The 23,480-nt window shown below is 46.3% G+C and overlaps 1 protein-coding gene across 1 annotated transcript in view; it reads left to right on the forward strand.

The window, feature by feature from the left end:
• The window catches only part of galnt12 (UDP-N-acetyl-alpha-D-galactosamine:polypeptide N-acetylgalactosaminyltransferase 12), a 28,140-nt gene extending 12,151 nt beyond the window's left edge, over positions 1 to 15,989 (forward strand). Inside the window, exons 7-10 of the mRNA XM_035431244.1 lie at positions 8,764 to 8,895; positions 9,042 to 9,155; positions 11,435 to 11,590; positions 12,973 to 15,989. Coding sequence (XP_035287135.1) covers positions 8,764 to 8,895; positions 9,042 to 9,155; positions 11,435 to 11,590; positions 12,973 to 13,110 — 540 coding nt within the window. The 3' untranslated portion in view covers positions 13,111 to 15,989. The remainder of the gene's footprint in view (positions 1 to 8,763; positions 8,896 to 9,041; positions 9,156 to 11,434; positions 11,591 to 12,972) is intronic.
• Positions 15,990 to 23,480: the final 7,491 nt, after the last annotated feature.

Below are 23,480 nucleotides of genomic sequence, written 5' to 3' on the forward strand. Positions count from 1 at the left end.
ACAGTGGCTGTAGCCCAATGTGCTACACATTGGGCTACAGCCACCAAAAAGACAATGCTATAAAATGCTACAAACATTCCTTCCAGTGTTTTATTGATATGTGAGTGGAGTGTTTTTTGTGTCTCTCCATAGTCAGAACGGATCATATGTAGAACGTGGGTTTAATGCCCTTTTGTAGTGAAGGTGGTCTGAAGCACGATGACATCGTGCTAAAATCCGAAAGCCTGCGCATGGCCTGTACGGAACTGCCTTGAGAGCCGGAGTCGCTCCGTCGCCGTGGCGCCCGAACGCAGGCTCCTCGCGGGCGAAGGCTCTCTGCCGCTCCCCGGCCACGTGACACGGGCGAGGCAGGAAGCGCGGGCTGCGCGGCAAACTGACACCAACGTATGGCTCCGCCGACACCTCGCCGTCCCCGAAAAAGGAGCCTCATCGCAGCGCCTCCAAGAGGGCGCGGCCCGCTGAAGCGGTATCGGGTGGCGCTAGCGCTAGCGCCCCTTTGCTGAAGATCGCCGTTTCAGGCGAGCCACGCCAGCCCTGCACCGGGCCTATTCTGTTTCGGCGGCTGGGTTAGCGTAGCCTCGCGCCGCGGCGCTCGCGCTCTCGTGCGGGCTGAACCTGCCCCGGCCTGTAAGCAGAGCTCCGCTGCGCCGCATCTTTTATTCAGAGCCGCTCGCGGCGCACTTCATCTGGAGTGAAACACGGCCCTCCCGGCCCCCGGCCGTCCGCACCGAGCGATGAGCTCAGTGCGATGGGCTCCTCTCGCCGGAGTGCGCTGTAGGAAAAGGTGCTGTTAGCGTACTCTCTGAAAATGCAACCATATAATACATGTTCTTTGCGTTTTTTCATTCAAAATGGTAACTATTAAACGGATGCAGTGCCCTTCCAAAAGTATGGTATAACGGTAGAGTGAAATTTATTTTTGCTAGATACTTAAGGCATTTGAATTTGTGAGCAAAAGATGTATATATGAAAGTACAGACAGCTAGTCTTATTTTAAGTTTTATTTCACGGAATTTACATGCAGTATATGTTTTACAGAAAACAATCCACAATCCACAACAATTTTCACTCTACTGTTCCCATACTTTTGGGGGGCACTGTATTTTTGAATACATGTTATTACCACTTTTAACCCCTTTCTTATTTTGTAACGTGGGGTGGCAAAAAAAACTTGGGGGTCCTCACCTTCTATGCAGTTTGGAAATCCACTGATAACATGAACCACTCTGTGTGTTTTTATCACGGCAAGGATCTAGCGAGCAAAATCCACGGTTATAAAAACGTGATAACTTTGAGAAGAAGCTAAAAAAAGGTCAATTATTTACATTATCCTGAGAAATTTTCATTGTTGTCCATTTTGCTAGTATAAATATGCCAAAAGTATTGTGTACATATGAATGCTTTCTCCAGTTTGGATAGACTCTGAAACAAAATGAGTCCACCTACTGGCTTCTATGACAAGTGCTGGCCAAGCAGTCCCTCAGTATAGCTGATGGGAGCCAGTGTGTGCCAGCAATGATTTGAGCTCTGCCCAGTACACAGCCAGTGTTTTAGCTGATGAAATTACATTTCTGATGTGTATAGCCTGCTAGGCTTGCATGAACGGACACGTATTGTTTCTCCTGCATAAACAAACCATATGTTTTTGAGTACACAAACTGAAAATGTTATGCACTGGCAAGAAAAGTTCTTGAGGCTTTATGCCTAAAAAGGTTGTTGTCTTACCACAAAATTATTTTGCAATGCTAAATTTAAACAGAAGACTCAAAGAGGCCTTGGAAGAAATCGCTCGTCTGAGTGAATATTTCTGAGGAGGACGGTGAAAACAGCTTTGACACCACAGCACAGGTTGTGATCTTGTTGTGATTTTATATGGGTGAGCATCAAAAATATGTTCTCAGAATAAATGTATTATTATTCAGTATGCTTATAAATAATGAGTAGGCCAGATTTTAAATAATAAATGTTGCATGTGAAATTGTGGGACATTTGACATGTTTATGGGGGTGGGGTATTTGACGAAAACTTCTATCAGTGGACCTCAATCAATAGATTAATAAACTAGTTAGCTAATATAGTTATTTTCCAGACCTGCTCCTGCCAGAGGTGGCAAGAGGAGGTGTGGGGGAGGAAGGGGGAGGTGGAGAGCGGCGGGGGATTAAGACTGAGGGGTAGGGTGACAGGCAGGGGGAAGGCGAGCTAATTTCCACAAACATCTTCAACTAGCGTGTAGTATACACTATATAGTATTTTACGCCTCTAAACATCCATAATATCGTTTGGTTACCAAGTGTCCTTTTGGAGTCTGCAAATGGCCTTTTTGTAAACCCGCCTAGACAAAGCTGGGGGGAAAAAAATGCAGAATGCTCATTTTTGGTGTATCGTCGTCAAATCAGGATCAGGATTTGTCCAGTGTTGTGGCTGTGGCTCCACTGGGTTTCTAAACCCACCAGACACACCCACAAGCATCTGTATCCACTTCCACTGTGTTTGAGCTTCGGTTACTTGGAAAACAAACTGCCCAGGGTTGCCTTTCAGAAGAGACCAGAATTATGCCAGTAGTCAAGAGGGTTCAAGAGTAATAACCAATGTAGTTTGGGTATGTTATTTTCAGCCTTGTGTTTAAGGAAGGGGTTAGTATAGTGTATGCTATTTTTTATATATTGTAGGTGACATGTAATGACATCTGCTTTCTTTAATGTTACAGTGTGTTCTGCAGCAGGTGCATGCAGTAGCATAAGTACTAATTACTGATGCTCTGCTCTCAGTATACTACTGCATATACTGTATGTTTCTTTATCTTTGGTAATATATTTAAACCTAAGAGTGGGATAATTAGATTTAAATGAACAGTTTCAGAATGGGATGCTGTTTGTTGGCTGTTAATTGTGGGGTTAGTTGCGCAGTTGAGGAGGAATTCTTTACGTGCACAAGGAAATTGTGGTCTAGAATGTTCCCTGCTCTGCCTTGTTTTTATGAATTCACAACTGTCATTGAGCCCCGAAATGCCCAGGGGGGAGCGGGGCCGGCGGGAACCGGGTCGCCGTCCGCCCGTGATGGATCACCTCCTCCGGCGGGGGGGGGGGGGGGGGGTGGGGCAGGTGGTTCCCCGCAAACGGAACGAGTTGATGAACGGCCAATTAAAGACGGGCTGGGCTCGCACCGGCGCCATCCATCATCTCTCAGCGCCGCGAAGCTGCGGTCGGGCCGCCGCGCTCCGCAGATGTTTTCCCGCGGAAGCGCGGCTCGGCGGGGCCGTAACTCACGGGTAACGAGCTCTAAATCCGGCGTCGCGCTCGGCGGCCGCGGACCGAAGCGAGCTCTCCCCCGCGCGTGAGCCCCCGTGCAAATCGCCCCGCGATTAGCCCCGCTTCTTACGAAAACACACAGAGGGCTAGAAATGCCCGGTGTGTGCAGAGCGATCCTCTTTAAATCGCTGCATGCATTGCTGTGATAATGCATCCGCATTATTTTGCGCATCTGGCCAGTAGATGGCGCTGTGTGTTCGCTGGCTGGAGAGGATATGCCAGCTGATTGCAGTCTAGCAGTGGGGATACACATTGTACCCCTTGGTAGAATACTCCCTTTTGGGATTATTCGTCTCTTGCTTGTCTAATAGCGCTTTAAAAGAGCATGTGGGGTGCTTTATTGCAATTGAAATGGTGGTGAAACTGGAAATCAAACTCTTTGAGAGATTAAAAAATAACAAACAATGACCTTCATTCTTCAATGTACGCTGGGAGAGCAGCACGGGGCAGTTCGCGATGGCTCTGAAGCAGCCAGTCCGATGCACCATATTTATATTTACATATATTTATTACATTACATTACATGCATTTAGCAGACGCTCTTATCCAGAGCGACGTACAACAAGTGCATTAGTTCAAGGTGCAGAGGTGCAAAAGAAGTACAAACTAGCACTGAAATCACATTTGCCTAATCAGAATCAGACAAAAACAATCCTGCCAAATAAAAACTAACGTGATCGTATTAGCCTAACTAGGTACATTGAGCTAAACTATAGGCTAGGGAGGGGTGGGGAGAGGTGCAGCCTGAAGAGATGAGTCTTTAGTCTGCGTTTGAAGGTAGTCAGATTCTCTGCTGTTCTGACCGCCACGGGGAGGTCATTCCACCAGCGAGGGGCCAGGACAGACAGCAGACGGGAGCGGGAAGTACAGACACGAAGAGGGGGAGGTGCCAAGCGTCCAGAGGTGGCAGAATGGAGAGGTCTGGCTGGTGTGTAGGGTCTGATGTTCCTCTGGATGTATCCTGGTGCTGACCCCTTAGCTGCCTGGTATGCAAGCACCAAGGTCTTAAATTTGATGCGAGCCATAACAGGCAGCCAGTGGAGGTCAGTGAGCAGGGGGGTGACATGGGAATGTCTGGGGAGATTGTAGACCAGACGCGCTGCAGCATTCTGGATGAGCTGCAGGGGTCTGATGGCGGGTGCTGGCAGACCAGCCAGCAGCGAGTTGCATATATAAATTTATATTTATATTTCACCATATTTATGTGGCCCTGTACATATACACCATATTTATATGGCCCTCTACATATGCCCTTCCAAAACACAATTTTTCACTTGGTCACTTCCAGTGCATATTCACCAAATACTTCTTCATTCACCAAGCCCAGTTCTGGACCTGTGTCCATCCCTGGTGGTCCACGTGGAGTTCTGAGGCCAGGAGAAACTCCCCCTTTAAGGGGGATGAAAACCTGGCCCAGTTCCCTGTGGCTGCGATGGCACCCGGCCTCCAGGCTGAGCTGAGCACGCAGCCTTGTATCATTGATTAGATGTTCCAGCGTCATTTCTGTCAACATTAATACACAGAGCTGGGTCAGTCCATCAAAACTCAACCAGGAGTTAGGCCTGTGTTTCCAAGTTTCCTCGTACTTCCTTCAAGCAGTCTCTGTGTATTAAAATGAATGAAACTGAATTTTAGACAAGGTGTCAGCATAATTTAACAGACAGATGGGTCAATTCCTAAATGGAAGCCAGTTTGGTGGGTTAACACTCATCTGATTGTATGTAGGATATGAGGCAATAAAAATAAGTTAATTTATAGAACTATGCAGAATGAAAATAACACAAAATGAGTAGTTTTTTCTCCAAATATGAATGTAAATGAATGAAAATGAGATCAACAGAAACGTCTAAGAATGAAAAGTCATATCTGGGCATAACTCATGACACTTTCACAAATAAAGCACAGGGATATAATTTTGATATGTGCACCAGGTCATAATCCTCATGAAATTCCTTCATGGTTAAAATCTGTTTATTCTTAATCCTGATTATAAGACCATATCTTGATGCAATACCATTTTTGGACACAGGCAAGGGGGTGGGCGGCCTTGTCACAACTATGAACCATAAGAAATATAGTCTTGCATATCAACAAACGTTGTTTTGTTTTTGTTTTGTTTTTTAAACAGGGCGGTCGTTTGCAACAATGTGGTTTCTCTGTTGCAAGTTCTGTGGTTGCAACCCTGTACCAGAATAGCAAACTCTGGTGGCCAAAGACTGTATTGCATTCAAGCAGACATTATAACAGTATGAAAATGTGTCATTTTAACTTGCAGGAGTTACGTAAGGGTGATATCCATTTCCACAAATTAGCTGTGTACATATTTCCTTTGAAAAGATGGAAGAATGAGCCTGAAAACATACTCCCACATGTGATTTTCACCGGTATACATTATAACCATTATTTTGCATATAGTTGACTTGTTTTAAAGGTAACATAATATAACAAAACATAACCTAATGACGAATACAGGCCATTCAGCCCAACAATGCTTACCATTTTCCTGGAGAGTTTCTGCCTCTACTACATGACCTGGCAGGCGATTCCGCACATTGACTACTCTCTGCATGAAAAAATTCTAAAGTCTGTATGGAATTTACCTTTACCGTTGCCAATTTTCATTTATGTCCCCTCGTCCTACCAACTCAACCTGAAGAATCTCTTGTAGTTCACTTTGTTGATCCCCTTTATGCAATGAAATCACCCCTGAGTATCCTTTTATTAAGCTTGAAGAGTTTAAGCATCTTAAGTCTTTCCTCATAGCTTTTAGCTTTCATACCAGCAATCAATTTGGTTGCTGTTCTTTGGACTTTTTCCAGAACCTCTATATCTTTCTTGTAGTACGGTCCCCAGAACTGCATACAACACTCTAAGTGTGGCCTAACAAATGTATTGTATAAGATAAGTATAACTTCCTTGGATTTATACTCACTACTTTTGGCTATATATCCCAGCATCTTGTTGGCCTTTTTTACTGCTACAGCACAGTGCCTAGAACAAAACAGGCTTTGATCAACCATTACTCCCAAATCTTTTTCAAATTGAGCACATTCCAGTTTTGTTCCTCCCATAAAGTAATTCTGCCTAATATTTTTATTTTCTAACATGCAGAACTTTACATTTGGCTATATTTAATTACATTTTCCAGATTTTCGCCCACTTATTTATAACTTGGATTATTTAGTAGCTTCCAAACCATTAGCTGGGCCTCCCAGTAGTACCCATGTATAAATATTTTGGTTACCCCAGTAATCTTACAAAATTAATTAAATTTCTATCCATATTTTTCCCGGAGATACAGACTTCTGAAAATGATGCCTCAGTAAAAGGTGGCCATTTTGGAAGATCATTTATTTCTCAGTAACTATTTGGAGCTCTAGCTTCAGTTCTAGCCTTTACAGATTCAAAATATAGGGACTCTGAGGAGCAGGCCCGGCAACCTGTTATAATTATAAGTGGTGTAAATGTGTGGTAGTGTAGTGCTGGTATCAGTGCAGTGTGTGATTATGGTAAGTGTGAATGCCTTTGGTAAGTGCTGACACTCAATGAGATAAGATAAAAGAATAAGAATCCAGGCCTTTGAAATTTGCTGTGCTGTGTATGTGCGTGTGTGTGTGTGTGTGTGTGTGTGTATGTGTATGTGTGTGCATGTGTGCATGTGCCTGTGTTGTGTGTCTGAGAGTGAGAGAGAACCTGTGAATTCCAGCAGATCATATCACAAGCGAATGATAAAATACTGAATATTAACAATCAGTGTGGGTCTGTGTCTAACTGTCTGTATGTGTAAGAACATGTGTATCTTCATCTTTTAGGACAGCTTTAAAAGTGCTTGGCACATATACATTTGAAGTATATTTATAAGTTAATGATATATAAGTTATGGAGCCGTTCTGCTCTGCGTTGGCTCTTACCCATGTCATGGCTAGACTATCTTCAGGTGTCTCCAGTACATTAATAGCTATGTTGTGGACCAATGGAAGCTCACATCCTCAAAGTGGGCCGTATCCTCGGTGTGAAAAGGGTGTGGGCGTGTCCTTATGTGTGTAAAGGGTGTGGGTGTGTCCTTATGTGTGTAAAGGGTGTGGGCGTCTCCTTATGTGTGTAAAGGGTGTGGGTGTGTCCTTATGTGTGTAAAGGGTGTGGGCGTGTCCATATGTGTGTAAAGGGTGTGGGCGTGTCCTTATGTTTGTAAAGGGTGTGGGCGTGTCCTTATGTGTGTAAAGGGTGTGGGCTTGTCCTTATGTGTGTAAAGGGTGTGGGCATGTCCTTATGTGTGTAAAGGGTGTGGGTGTGTCCATATGTGTGTAAAGGGTGTGGGCGTGTCCTTATGTGTGTAAAGGGTGTGGGCGTGTCCTCAGGTGTTAACAGGGTGTGGCGTGTCCTCAGGTGTTAACAGGGTGTGGCCGTGTCCTCAGGTGTTAACAGGGTGTGGCCGTGTCCTCAGGTGTTAACAGGGTGTGGGCGTGTCCTCAGGTGTTAACAGGGTGTGGCCGTGTCCTCAGGTGTTAACAGGGTGTGGGCGTGTCCTTATGTGTGTAAAGGGTGTGGGCGTGTCCTTATGTGTGTAAAGGGTGTGGGCGTGTCCTCAGGTTTTAACAGGGTGTGGGCGTGTCCTCAGGTGTTAACAGGGTGTGGGCGTGTCCTCAGGTGTTAACAGGGTGTGGGCGTGTCCTCAGGTGTTAACAGGGTGTGGCCGTGTCCTCAGGTGTTAACAGGGTGTGGCCGTGTCCTCAGGTGTTAACAGGGTGTGGCCGTGTCCTCAGGTGTTAACAGGGTGTGGCCGTGTCCTCAGGTGTTAACAGGGTGTGGCGTGTCCTCAGGTGTTAACAGGGTGTGGCCGTGTCCTCAGGTGTTAACAGGGTGTGGCGTGTCCTCAGGTGTTAACAGGGTGTGGCCGTGTCCTCAGGTGTTAACAGGGTGTGGCCGTGTCCTCAGGTGTTAACAGGGTGTGGCGTGTCCTCAGGTGTTAACAGGGTGTGGCGTGTCCTCAGGTGTTAACAGGGTGTGGCGTGTCCTCAGGTGTTAACAGGGTGTGGCCGTGTCCTCAGGTGTTAACAGGGTGTGGGCGTGTCCTCAGGTGTTAACAGGGTGTGGCCGTGTCCTCAGGTGTTAACAGGGTGTGGGCGTGTCCTCAGGTGTTAACAGGGTGTGGCCGTGTCCTCAGGTGTTAACAGGGTGTGGCCGTGTCCTCAGGTGTTAACAGGGTGTGGCCATGTCCTCAGGTGTTAACAGGGTGTGGCCATGTCCTCAGGTGTTAACAGGGTGTGGCCGTGTCCTCAGGTGTTAACAGGGTGTGGCCGTGTCCTCAGGTGTTAACAGGGTGTGGCCATGTCCTCAGGTGTTAACAGGGTGTGGCGTGTCCTCAGGTGTTAACAGGGTGTGGGCGTGTCCTCAGGTGTTAACAGGGTGTGGCCGTGTCCTCAGGTGCTAACAGGGTGTGGCCGTGTCTTATTAGGAGGCCTACGGAGACGTGAAGGACCGGCGGAAACTCAGAGAGAAGTTGGGCTGCAAGGACTTCAAGTGGTTCCTGGAGAACGTCTATCCCGACATTCAGGTCCCTGAGGACCGGCCTGGGATGTTTGGGATGGTGAGTCTCCCCCCCCCCCCCCCCCCCCCCCACCCGCAGGAAGACCCCAAATTAACTGTGACTGAGGAAGTTGTGCCACCTACGACCATCTGTACCAGTACTCTTATCATTACTGTTCATAAAAATATATGTTGCATTCCCTTCAGCTGAAGAACAGAGGGATGGAAAACTACTGCTTTGACTACAACCCGCCAGATGAGAACAAAGTAGTGGGCCACAGGATCATTCTGTACCCGTGCCACGGCATGGGGCAGAACCAGGTGAGCGCTCGGCACCTTCTTTTGAATCTGTATGTGCAGGCGCTATAGGGGTGACCTGCAGCTAGGCATGTGCTGATATAAAGATTTCACAGTACGATTATCTTCACCGTCATTTTCACTATATTATCTTGATAATTATTGAAGTGAGTTGATAGTCTTAAAATGGTATTAAAACATTTCAATGACTTAGAAATACTAATTTATACTGATGAGAATGTTTTACTGTAAAGCATTGTAAAATAAAAGATATTGAAAAACATTGGCTATGCCAATAACAAATTTTAACAAAATAATGGAATTCAGAAGTATCAGCATTTTTTTTTACAACAAAATAACATGCAGATTTTTAAGGAAATGTAAACATTTTAGTCTGCTTTTAAACAAAACAGTAACTTTACAGCTTATTCAGAGATAAATGTAAACATGTTGGCCTACTTTTCAACCAAAAAAACTGACATATTTGTAAATGTAACTTAAATTTAAAATAATTTAACCATTAAATCTCCTTCTGTTGCCATGTATGACCTTCGGCTTCTGCATGATGCTGTAGCCATGATACAGTGAAAAGAAGGCGAATAAGAGGTCCTTCGTTCAGGTCTTATGCGGGGGCCACAGTGAATGCTGCGCAGAGAAGCATTCATTGATTATTTAAGTTCTGAATAACAGCAAAAACTCCAGGAGCCCATCCAGGACCAGAGGATAGCATCGCATAACTGTGGCCTGTAGGGTTTGGTAAACGTTGTAGTGTGGAATCGCATGCTGACAGTGGCTGCGGAAACCATGGCTGTGAGTTCTGAAGGACAGTGCATCCGTGATTGGCCACAGTGTCGCCACGGTAACCAGGGTTTCAGTCGACAGGGGTTTCCCTGCCGTGTTGCGCATTAGCGACTCCCGCGGCTGAAGGCTAGCGCAGGACCTACTGCAGCAGCTGCATGGCAAGCTAATGTGCGGTGAGTAGGAAAGCAGGGCCCATTTAACAGGCTTTGGGAGATCCAGCTCAGCTGAAATATGAGGTAATGCGTTACCTTAGTGGAGACAATTAAGCTATTCTTCTGAAAACACTGTGTGCACTCTCTTTAACTTTAAATAGTACAAGCATAATTACAGTAACCAAAACTTTTTTGGAGCTCCCTTGAGGAGCAGGTAACAAAAATATGAGTTGTAATTCATGGGATTTCAAGGAGGAGGTGAGGTTTTCTGAAGGATTTCATTTAAAAAAGGCTTGGGGTGCCAGGTCGTGTGATTCTGCACCTTATTCGTGTTTCCCTCTTTAACGAGAAATGCCAGACTCTGCATTTTTTCCAGCCTATTATGTTTAATTTCCAGAGACACCATTTGCATTTCTGCCAGGTAATGCAAAAAACGTGCATTTCTCCTGGAGAAGAGATCACTTCATTATCTGAAGCAGGAGGAGCAAATGAGCCGTTTCACCATCTGCAGAGTTTTACGATTTTACACTGATTTAGGGCTATTTTCAATGCAACCACAGTGCGCTTTGCACTTTACTCAGTAACAAAATCTTCCATTTTGTAACGGGAGTCCAGGTTCTGCAGTTATCTAAAAGAACAAGAAAATGTAAATAAGTTCAGTAGAGGTCTGCAAGTGTCTGGAGACTTTGTTTTGTACGTCTCATACACATCAGATGCTGACAGGCATATGGGCCAACCACTTCAGAAACTGTGAAATACATTCTAAATGAGTTCCAGTTCCAGTTAAATACTCTGGGGCACCTTGAGCACAGTCACCAAGATTAATTGTTGTGTATCTGTAGTTTTAAACACTGATTGTCATTGTCGCTGTGCTCCCGTTTCATGTTTTTGTACTGTTGTTGTGTACTGTCTGAAACTGTATGTGGTTTTGCTGTCTGGACCAGCTTTTTTCTTGAAAAGGAGACTACCTGTAAAAATGACTTCTAAATAAAATATGAATTACATAACTAGTTCACTTGGATGGTAGTGAACTGCAGAAATGTCTCTAGCATAGCAGCAGTGACAATGCCCTTTTACTGCAGATAGGAGTAGCCCTTTCCATCCGGGAACAGCCTGCGCACTGATACGTCAGCATGACATCACGTGAAAAAAATCTTGGCGCCAGTTGCATCTTTGATGGTGCGTTATTAACATGTTTGTGGCTGAAGGTGATAAACGGAAAGGGAAAAGGCGTAACGCTCTCTCGGTCCCAGGTAGAGAGCGTAGCGGCCTGGAGACGGGTCATCTCCGGGCGTCGATGTCGGCTAACGCCCCGTCTCTCTCTCTCTCTCTCTCTCTCCCCCCCCGCAGTTCTTCGAGTACTCCTCGGACCACGAGGTGCGCTTCAACACGCGGCAGCCGGGGGGCTGCGCGGCGGCGGAGCCCGGCTCCGGGTACCTCACCCTGCGCCCGTGCCGGGTGCCCCAGCAGGCCGTGCCGGAGGACCAGAAGTTTGTCCTCAGAGAGGTACTGTGGGGAAAAAAAAAAAGACCCCGCCTTTTTCCCGCCGTTTCTGCGGCGGTGCTGCGCGCGTCCCGCTCGTGCGTTTAACGGTCCCGCCCGCCCGTGCGGCGAGGGCCCTCGGGAAGGATTAACGGCCTGTGAGTGATCAGAGCCCGCGCAGCGGCTCCATACCGGCCCGTGTGAAACGCCCTGCTTTTTACGAAACGCTCGTGAGAATCGACAGACATGTCGGCGAACGCGTTTCTTGCGCATGTAAGGGGAGGGCTTTTGTATCTGACTTAGTTATAATTGCTTCAGCTTTTCCTTTTGTTGTGTTTTGCTACATAATGGATTTTGAGTTTTCTGTTCAACCCGTGCGAGGGCATTAGACCCAATGGAAAATCTGCTGAAGGTTTGCTGATGAAAGTCGACTAAACGTTCTTCTTAGCCAGCTCCTGAGAGTAAATACATTTTTTTTAAACCTGAGAGCAACATCTGATGTTAAGGCCTTTGACTTTCAGACAACAATACTATACATTTACTATACAATACTATACTGGGGAAACTATACATTTAATTCACATGTATGTGCAAGGCGTGAATAACTTTTGTGGCCATTTGTAAGCTTGTGGTTATTTGTCATATGTACAGCTGTTGTGTGAAGAGTCTTTAAAGAACTGAAAAACTGATCAGACTTGAAGGTGGGCCGTCAAAGTATTTGTATTATTTTGTCAAGAGCATTGGTACTGGGTATTTGGCCAGTCTGCACTACAGCACCAACAAAGCCACTCAGATGTAAAAATATGTGATGCCAAATCCTCGATTATTAGCAGTATTTCACAGATCGCAAATTAAATGCAAAGAATCGATGGCAGACCTTATTGGTATTCACAGTGCCCTTTAAGAGTTCCTGAAGAGTTCCTGTGCTAAACCGTAAGGCCCTGGGGCAAACTGGAGAACTGTTTTGCCTGTTGCCAGGCTGTCTTTGTCAATGAGATTCTGATCTTAATGGGCTCGCCTGGTAAAATAAAGGTTCAGCTTTAAAAAAGAATAATAAAATATGGATCAGGCAGTTTCTGATTTCAGCCCGGATTTCTGTTACTGATTTCAGCCCTGATTTCCGTCTCTGATTTAAGATGTCTTTTCCTTATGTAGCAGGTGTAGCTTGGCTGATTTGCTAGTGAAGCACAGTAAAGGTGTGGTAAAGCAAAAAGTCTCGTAGCAGCAGCACTCAAATTCAAAAATAACTGCTGCTCTTCGCTAGGGGCGATTTCACCTTTAGCTGACTGGTAACGTGTTTGCCTAAGAACACCTTTGGACGAGTGAGAGGCCTGGTTCAAATCTCATGTCATGTGACCTTCGGCGTCTTTCTCTCTCTCTCTCTCTCTCTCTCTCTCTCTCTTTAGGATGGGTCCTTCTTCAACGTGCAGACGAAGCAGTGCGTAGAGGCGGTGGAGAAGTCTGACAACGGCAGCCCCGCCCCGGCCCTCCGACCCTGCTCCGGCTCCGCCCACCAAATGTGGTTCTTCGAGGAGCGGTCGTAACCCAGCGGGGTGCGGCTGAACTGTGCGATGGAGCGCACGGGCGGCCCCGTCCCGCCTCCCAGCAAACCCCTCCCCTTTAAGACTGATGTTGAAACGGCAGCTCCGAGACCCACGCGCACCACTGTGTGCTACTGTCCCCGCTCCCACTGAGCTGTCCTGAGCACCGGACCGCTGCAGCTCTGCAGCTTACCGAAGGGCTCTGCGGAGGGTGTCGGCCTCCGGCCTGTCAGCCTTCAAGCTGGGACTCGTTTTTCACAGACTCTTCAACCACGATTGGACAGTGACTTTTGTAAAGAGGTGCAGTGCAGGGTTTTTCTTTAGGGATTAATTACCTGGGTAACAGCATTGCCCCTGGGTAACTGCATTGCCCCTGGGTACCTGCATTGCCCCTGGGTAACTGCTATGCCCCTGGGCACCTGCATTGGCCCTGGGTAACAAAATTGCCCCTGTGTAACTCCATTGCCCCTGGGTAACTGCTATGCCCGTGGGTAACAGAATTGCCCCTGGGTAACTCCATTGCCCCTGGGTAACTGCTATGTCCGTGGGTAACAGCATTGCCCCTGGGTAACACACCATAAGCTATCGTGTTGCAGCTCTGAATGGAGCTCATGCTGTCCTTCAGTCACTCAGCTTGCCTGTGGATACCCTACTTAGCTGCTCCGTGCTTCCATTTGAAACCGTTTATTTTTATGAAGGTCGGTTTTCTCTCTAGCCCAGAACGCGTGGCAGCCTTTCATTGGTATTTTTGGCCTGCAGCGGGAATACTCCAGTCTGGCCCTCAAGGTCAGCAGTGCTGCTGCCTTTCTCTTCTGCCTGATAGTCCTCAGTCCAGTAATATCACTGCTTGGCCACAGATTACACTCTCCCGGTGTGTTAGGGTCTACCCCTGATTAGTGGGGAGGACTGAAAACCAGCAGTACTACTGACCCGAGGGCCAAATTTCAGTATCCCTGGCCTACAGTGTGATATTGGCCTGTGTAGAAGCATCTAATCACTGAATGCATTTCCTGTGCATGCCTCTAGGTGGAGCCAATGTCTCTGGTTTTGCTTGTGCCCTCCATGTTAATTTACTAGATATAAATCACAGCTGTTGTTAGTGGTTCTGCTTCAGGTCTGTATGACCCGACATCTTCATGACACCTCTTGAGTGACCCAGTTTTTTTCCTTTCTTCTTTTTAATTTTTTTTACAGAAGTGATAACTACTAAGTAAACCTGCTTATTAGTGTACTACTGAACTATCTTTAAGACTCAACAAACAGAATGCACTTGGAAGTACACACGTACACCCCAGACCTTGGTACTGAGGAGAAACTTGAGTCTTAATTATTGTGATGTAGTCAGTTATGATGCATGTCAAGATTTACGTGCAGATTATGAAAATTGTTTTGATGCTGTAGGATAAAGTCACAAGTACTTTGCAATCTGTACAATGAAGTTCAATATTGCTTAATATTCTCAGAAGAGAAGTTGGATGGAAAATGCACAGCTTTCAGGTTTGGTCAAGGCTATGTTTCACTGGCAGAATCTGTTAATTTTGTTTGACTAATTATTGAATGTTTGCGATTTGTCTTTTTTGGAGGCTTCAGTGAAAACTAACATACTTGATCAACTGCTTGTCCTAATCAATAGATCAATAATTTAGATAACAATTAGTTATTGTCTGTTACTTAGATTTATGAGCATACTTTCCATGCCGATCCCAAATTGCTGTCGTGCTTTACTGCAATCACACTGAAAATGAAGTGCCTAATCTTTATGGGTGTAGCTACATAGTCCTTATGTTTAATTGCCCACATTTATATGAAGTTCGCAGTTTTGTATTGCACAATACAATAAATAAGAACCATTGAATATGCAGAATATTGGGCGCAAAATTAAATTTCCTGAAGGAATTGCGTTGCTAACAATTGATATGTCCATTGAAATATTATATCTTGCTCGACAACTGTTAGGATTCCATGCACCACGTGGACTTGTGTATGGTTGGGACATATTTGCACACTTTTTTAAAAAGAGGCTTTGCTCGTCATATGTAATGCATCTAGTGTTGCACATGGGATTCCCTGTTGGTTCTGCGACCATATGTACCTTGTGGAGCTGAAGAGATTGAATGACCCGCCTCATGGTTATCGCTGAAAATAATTCCATAACCCAGGTGCCCCAGCCCCCCCCCCCCCTTCCATTTCCCCTTCTGTCCTCTCCTCTCCCATGGTCCTTTGCATCACCACTTCCAGAGCCTCTGCTGACATGTGATTGGTTGTATGTCCGTGTGCTCGATGTGTCCGCGTGGCCCTTTTATTGAATGGTGCTATTCAGACTGAGCGAGCCGCAGTGTCCCGTACAGTGGCATGAAGCACATTCTGATGTAAAGCGGCACTTTGCGCACAACCGCATTATGTACCTGGATCCTGATTCAATCTAGCTACAGTGCTCTTTTTGCTTGAAGCAAGGAATGTAAGCAAGTTTGACCTTTCTCTATGCAATGCAATGTTTTTTTTAAATTAAAGCTGTGGACTTGATTGTCCATCCTTTAGTTGTTTTTAAGGTTGTACTGGCAACCCTATGCCCATACAAATGTAATGGATGATAAAAACTTGATGTGTACGCTGGAATCCAACCCACGGCGGATTTTTTATTCGCTTTTATTTATAGTTGTTATTCAAGTTGCCTTAACCAACATCAAGAAAATGAAGGATTTGGGATTTTTTTTTTTTCCCTAATGAAGAGGTTTAAAGTGTTGCTGAAGATTTTCACCATTTCGTGCACCACCGTGCGCACCATTTTGTAACTCTTGAACATGGAAAGACTCTCTTCTTCTAATGTACCTTCTCTCGACATTTTGAATTTAACATGAATAAAATTCAAATCTCAAATTAAATTCTGGACGTGTGTGCTTTATTTTATATGCTGTGTTTCCACAAAGTGCTTACATTTATAATTTAAAAAATTCAACTTTGTACATGTCTACCCCAATTTTGGCATGGTCTTGTAGTCTCTGAATACACGCTGTGTGATAGCTGTTTGTAAAGATGACACCACAGCTGATTTTTCTTTTTATTAGAATAGATCATTTAAAAAAACTAATGCTAAATAATTATTGATTGCGAATTATGGATGGTATTGTTTATTTGGTTTATACAAGCCTCTAACTAGCACTGGCATTTCTTTCATTCCCCACTTACACAGTGTATGTTAGCTGAAGCAATTTAGGTTAAGTACGGTCATTTGCCACCCAGGGATTTCACCTGTAGCCTTTCGGTTACGAGCCCGTGAAAACCGCGACACCACGCTTCCCGTGCGGCGGTGGCACGAGACCTCAGCGACCCAGCGAACGCCTGGCCGCGGGGCCCCGCCCTCTCCCGGTCACGTGCGTCCGCCCTGCTTCCGAGTGGCCGTCGTCGGGGGAAGGCGTAATTCCGAACCACGTCTGATTGGTGTTAAATGCAAACAAACAGACAAAGTTCACAGCGCGTGACGAATCCCTCTTGTTCCGGCGGTTCCCAAGCCGCCCGGGGGGGGGGGGGGGGTGGTTTTTAATTACGCGCTCCCCGACACCTCTCCGTTTGGCGCTCTCGTGCGCGGGCGCCTCCTCGTCATTCGCCTCGCTTTCAGACGAGCGCGCTGCTGATTGGACAGCCAAGCCCCGGACTCTTCAGACGACTGGCCATTCACAGTTTAGTATAAGAAATGATATAAGAGGGTTTGTGATAAGAAAGGCGTTGTTGGTGCAAGGCAGTGGCTGCACATTATTATTAGGGATCCAAGCAGCCGAACTGCTGGAATCCTATTGGTTTTGTTTTGTTTTTTTATGTTTTTTTCTTCTTCTCTTGGACAGCATGGTGAAAACTTGGCAAGTTGGGAAATATTGTTAGTAAGTTACATGAAACTAGTGGCAATTGACCAAATGGCACTATTGAGCAAAAATGAAAACCTCTTAATTTAAAGGTGGTTAATGTAAAAGAAATGGTTAATGTAATAACTGCTGGTTAAAGTCATAACTTACATTACAGTACATTAAGCAAGGGTTAAAACTTTTTTGATGAATAATGTAATACTTCAACTGTTAATACACTACATCTAACATATCATCCAAAATTATGGGCATTAATATGCAATTGGTCCATCCTTTGCTGCTATAACAACCTCCACTCTTCTGAGAAGGCTGTATTTGTTTCAGGGATTTGTTTCCATTCAGCCAGAAGAGCATTTGTGAGGTTGGACAGTGATTGGGTGATTAGGACTGGCTTGCAGTTGGCTTTCCAATTGATCCCAAAGGTCTTGGATGGGGTTGAGGTCAGGGTTCTGTGCAGGCCAGTCAATTTCTTCTACACCGTTCTCGACAAAACCACTTCTATATGGACCTTGCTGTGTGCCTGTGGGCATTGTCATGCTGAAACAGGAAACGGTCTTTCCCAAACTGTTGCCACAAATTTGGAAGTGCAGTACTGGAGCAGATTACAGTGGTTGCAACATAAATGCATTACAAACGGTACATTTCTTTTCGATCAATTACCTTGAAAGTCGTACTCTAGCTGGGGTCTTATATTATATTATATAGTCATATATTCATTCAATGAGGGACTTTATCAAGCAATGAAATTAGATGTGAGTTTCATCTCAAGTCTGCTGGTCTGTGACAGTCTCTATAATCTTCCAGAGGTGCTCCGCTGCATCATGCTCCAAAAAATCTCTTCCATCACACCCTGAGGTATCCCCTGGGGAAAATAAAATAATTATTCATACGCACAACCATATCTTTAGTAAGTGCAGTACCAAATATGATATGAATAGGAAAATGAAGTCTGCAATTTAATTCACACTCACACAGGACTGGGCTGGCCGTAGAGCAAGGATTTCTTTTCCAACAGACGAGGAATGAGTGATGAGATTACTATGGCCCCTGTCTATCGTTGTGGAGCTGCCTGGCCCCTACACTTTCTGGGTTTACTCTGACTACACACTGCACACGCTCTGTATTACTGGAGTCTCCTGCTGTAGCCATGGCATTCTGCCCCCTGAATGTGGGGGTTGAGTGGGTTGGGTCACGCTGTCCTAATGAAGATCTTTGTGGAAAATAGCATGACATGCCTGTGCAATTACAGTGCTCAGACTGTACTTCTGTTCCGTGTCCCCGGGGGACCCCACCGCAGGCCGGGCCGGGTTCACCCGCGCCGGCACCAGTGTGGGGGCCCCGCCTGCTGGGGTGGGGGAGCTCCGGGTACGCCCGTGCCGCCCTTAGCACCTGGCGCCCCAGGGGGCGGGGCTGTGCGCTCTGCCGCCTGCCCGTGGCGTCGGGGCCCCGTGGGAGACCGAGCCATTTCCTGGCAACCGGGTCGCCGTAGCAACGGGCAGCTGGGACTCCCTTTGCCGCGTCCCCCCCCGGCAAAGCCACCGGGGACCTAAAGGGCAGGGAGGATCGCAGTAGGGCAGGTCCTCACCACGCATATAAAAAGATGGCTCACACTGGGGGAAGCTTGCTAAGGGAAGATTTAGCCTAACCTGCACGACCCCTAACCCTAACACTAACTAACACTAGCTCAGTATAGATGCACCCTCCATTTTAAACAGTGGTAGTTAGATGAATGTGCGTATATACTAATTGACACCATTACAGCCACACCACTGGATACTGCACTCAGCTGACCCAAGAGCCAACTGCCCCAAAGTGACTTGCTCAATTGTGTTGGTAAAGGCCTCCCCTTTATAAATCTGAGTAATGAAAAAACTAGACATTGAGTTTCTAGACTGGAGTTTCCCTTTTAAGCAAGACTTTTTTTTCGGTAGGTGATTAACTTATTTCATGTCAATTTCTGATTTGATATTGGCTGTAATTTGCTAGGACTGAATAATAGTTAGTCATTGGTTATTCTTTGGCGATCGTTACTGTGATAGCGAACATTGTTCCCAGATCAACACACTCCCCTTGACTTTGATGCCATTCATTTTTCCCCATTGTCAGATGAGCCACCTGCCTTCTGAGCTACTTCTCCAGAAGGAAGCCCTGTATTTGCGTCATCGTTTGTGCGTGTCTGTCATTTTAACAGCAGCTCCAAATCCGGCCGTGGGTTTTTGTTTGCTGCGGCTGGCGGGAGCTCTGATGAGAGGTGGGGCGTGGCGGGGGGGTGGCGGGGGGTTTGGGGGATGGGGGGTAGGGGGTGGGAACTGCGGCGGACTGAGACTCTGACCTTTTTGAAGATGATCGATGCCCCGCGTGGCCGGGAGCTCCGGAGCACGCTCAGTTGCAGAGAGGGGGAAGCGGGAAGCTTAGCGGGAGGCGGGAAGCGGGAGGCTTAGCGGCCAGAGGCGGCTCTAATTGCTTTAAGTTGCCGGTCGCCCGCCGCTTCAGCCGGGGGTGCGCCCCGGCAACCCGCCGGCCTTCTGGGAACCTCCTGCCGCCGACCTGCGCCCGGGGCTGTTCCCAGCGCCATTCCTGGGGCAGATGAGGACACATTCCTCTTCGCGGCTCCTCTGTGAGATCCAAACTGCCTGTTCGCTCTCCTCGTGGAGTTTCCATAATATCTGTTTCCTTCCTTAATTAACCCTTGTATTACTTATTAGCGACTGTGTAACTGTTAGCCTGGGTCAAATGTGCACATACCATTATTGGGATTTTAAAGCAATACAGAAATAAAATGTATGCAAAAATAGCCAAATGAATTATCCTTACCTCAATTTCAAACAAAACATGTGGTTAATGGTTGCCATTTACCTTTGCCAGATCAACTTTAACATTGAAAGTGTCATTCATTTGTGATTTATATAAAAATCCACTATAATTAAGGAACGGGGGAATAAATGAATCATATTTATATATGAAAAATATCCTATTCCAGCTTGCATTGGGTGAGAGGCAAGAATACACCCTGGACTACCAATCCATCACAGGGCACACACATCATTCACTCACACACTCATACCAATGGGCAATTTAGGCTCTTCAATTAGCTTATGTGCATGTGTTTAGACAGTGGGAGGAAAACGGAGTCCCCAGAGAACGTCCGTGCAGACACGGGGAGAACACGCAGAAAATATACAGAAAAAAAGGCCACACACAAAGGCCCAGGCCGGGATTTGAACCCAGTACCTTTTTGCTGCCTCTTTCTTATTTTCGTCTATTATTTCCACTGGGAACCTTGTGAGGGTGAAGGGAGCAGTTTTGCGTTTGTTACGTTTAGCGTACAGTATATGTTAAAAACCTTGCTCGCTAATTAAAACGCTGGTGAGAGCTGGCATCCTCGCATTTCCCGGTGTCCGGCTCTTCTGCTCCTCCCAGAGGCATCGCCCAGCATGTGACACAACGCAATGACCGTTAAGCCGCCTGTTGAGCTGAAGTCCTCAGGGAATGGCTTCTGTCCCAGATCCTGTCCCAGTGGTGACTGCAGGCAGCCCTGCTGGTCCAGGAGCAGCCTCTCCTCCGTCTGATGTCTGCCTGCCTGCCTCAGCTGTGTGAGCGGGCCGATGACGCTAGCTCAGCCAGTGGACCGCGAGAGAAGCAGCAACTGGCGGTGATGTGTTTCAAAGCACAGTGAAATGTCCAGTGTTAATTAATCTCCAACAGTGATAATTCAGCTCTTAACAGATTACATTTGGTCTCGCATTCCAGAGTGGGACTAAATGTTATCTGTTAAGAGTTAAAATAACACTGTTAGAGTTGCATTAACGCTGGACATTTTACTGTGTGTTTTCCTGAATTGTTGAAGGACATGAAAATGATGGAACGGCCAACTAACATGATTGTTTTATTTTATTTCTTTTCCAGATTTGGATAAATATTGTTTCAAAATGATTGATTTCAAACTGGTCATTTAACTTTTTAATATAATGGGTTCTAGATGCTTTTTATTGCTTCCAAAATGAGAGCTGTCTGATAAATCCGGCTTCATATCTCAATATAGTGTGCTTTGCTCGGCTAAAAAAATGGGTTTTTATTGAGTAATTGACACTGCTGATTACATCAGGTCAGTCATTTAGCATGCTTTACTGTTATTGCCGGAGTAGTAAATTTTAGCGCGCTATATTCAACTATCTATTCTTGTATCTTTTCCGTGCATACTAACCCATCTGTTTAGTCTATCTTTATTGTTTGCGGTGCGGATACGTCGCTGTCATCCTCCATGCGTGGAGCTCAGTCAGGCTGAGGAGAGGGTGGTAAGTCGCCAAGCTGTGGGGCGTCTCACTTAATGAAGTGTGTTTGCCAGGTTATTGATTGACCTGGTCACCTGCTGTGTGGCTCGGGCTCTGCGTGGGATGATGGGATAGCATGCTGAGAAGAGAAGGAAATCACAAATATGAGAGTGAAAGAGGGTGAGAAGAGAAAGGAAACAGACTAAAAAAGACTTTCGTGGACGAATAGAAAGTAGAATGAGGAGTGAAGAGTAATTATTGCCTCTTTTCAGTTATTTGTCTTTGATGGGTAACACTTTTCCTGTCTGACCATTAAATATGAATGAACTCCTGATTTGCTCATCTATCATTCATAACTCTCATTATGTGAAGTCATCTTTCCCAAAAATAGCAGATGTACTGTGATATTGCTAAATTAGATTGACCCTTGCAGAATGTGATGATGTTGCTGACTTATACTTACATGTCAGGAGTAAAGCTATGTTCCTATAATCATTTCTGGTATTCTGCTTTTTCGGTAATCATTTACCATTGGGAATGAGAGTCCATCTGCATTCTGAAAACCAGGGCAAATTTATGAAGCATGACCACAGACTACAGAAACAAAACAAAACAAAAAATATATTTTCCCCCCCAAAATCTCTTAATCATATTACAGCACTGCTGTGGCATGGTCGGCACGCCCAGCTGCTAATGTGCTTCATGGCCTGGAATCAAATACTGACATTCCTTTCCCAGCAACGGTGGCAGGCGATCCAATGGGGTGGCGCGTTATTGTGTCACCAATGGAGGGGGGTGGGGTCCAGGTGCAGTGTTTCTCTTCCCATCATGCAGCAGTGACCACCTATGGGTTGAGTGTTTTCCCTACCATGCCGGCAGGTCTGCCCCTGTCAGCTGTGTCAGATGAGCTGTCCTCTGGTACAGTGGCTGTGCGACTCAGCAGGCAGACGGCAGAGGTGAAGGGATGTGGCAGCTGGTCAGACACACTTGGAAGGGATGTTGAAGGGATGCTATTTTGTGCCCTCTTAATGTTAATGGAGGATCTTACTGAAATGTGACCAGTTTACAAATGTCACAGGCTACTTGGGGAAAATATAAACACCGGGAACAGAAAAGGTCTTAAAAACAGTTAACGCATGTCCATATTTAAAAGTAATTTTCTGTTACTCTGAGAGAACAGAAGATTCTACCAGTAAAACAAACTAGAGACAAACATTCATAAAAAGAGTTGCCCATTGTAGCTCAGTCTTTTTTATGTAACATAAATGAACAGAGTATCTTAAAAGCCTGTGCTTTCACACATCACCACCCACATCATGATGCACGTAAAGAATGGATAATAGTTATAAACAAAATCCCTGTGAATAAAATAAACACTCCGTGCAAAACACAATAAATCCAGTGCATCTTGGTGTGGCCTTCGTTCTGCTGAAGAAATGCACGTACATCTTTCAACGTCTTGCGTTTGTTGATTGTAATCATTGTCTAAAGAGACGATATATGGGCAGACTCCTTTCTGTCCGTTCAGTGAAGTCTAACTCAGCGTCTCCGCAGTGTGACCCCAGGTAGAGTCAGCGTAACTCGCGCTTCCGTGCCGCGCGACGTGTGACCGATTCGACATGTGCTCGCTAAGTCCGCTGAGCGCGACACGCATCCGTCCAGGCAGCCCTGACGTGTCCTGCGTTCAGTCAGCGTAACGTGTTCCGGCGCGCTGCAGCACGGCTGTCTCTTCACGTTTACGCGACATGCCGGTCAGCGCGGCGCGGCGTGCGTGTCTGGTCAGCGTCACACGTGTGCTCGTCCCGCGCAACACGCAAGGCTTTCCATCGCTGTCCGCCGGAGGCCTCCTATGTTGTCCTACATTTCCTGCGAGCAGCAGCACCTCAGAGAATCTGCATCGGTATCGTCTTGGCCCTGGGGGGGAGTGGGGGGGGGGGGGCGTTTGGGGGAGTGGTAAGCTCTCCCTTGAATGAGTCCGGCCTTGAGAGTGCCGGCAGGGCTCGGCGAAAGGGCGCTCATTAGGGACGCCGAAGACAAGCGAGAGCAACGGAAATCAATGCTGATGATATCTGCAGGGGAGAGACGAGCGGGCGGCTCCCATTAGCCTGATCGGTGGGCGGGAGAGCGGCCCGTCGGCTCCGCGACTCCATCAAACCCGCTGCACCGCGCTGGAACACTCTCCCATGTGTAAATCATAGCCGGGCCTTCAACCTTTCGGAAGTAAACGCTGCTCCGTCTCCGCAGG

Source organism: Anguilla anguilla, chromosome 8 (genome assembly GCF_013347855.1).
Source record: "Anguilla anguilla isolate fAngAng1 chromosome 8, fAngAng1.pri, whole genome shotgun sequence".
Lineage (NCBI taxonomy): Eukaryota > Metazoa > Chordata > Actinopteri > Anguilliformes > Anguillidae > Anguilla > Anguilla anguilla.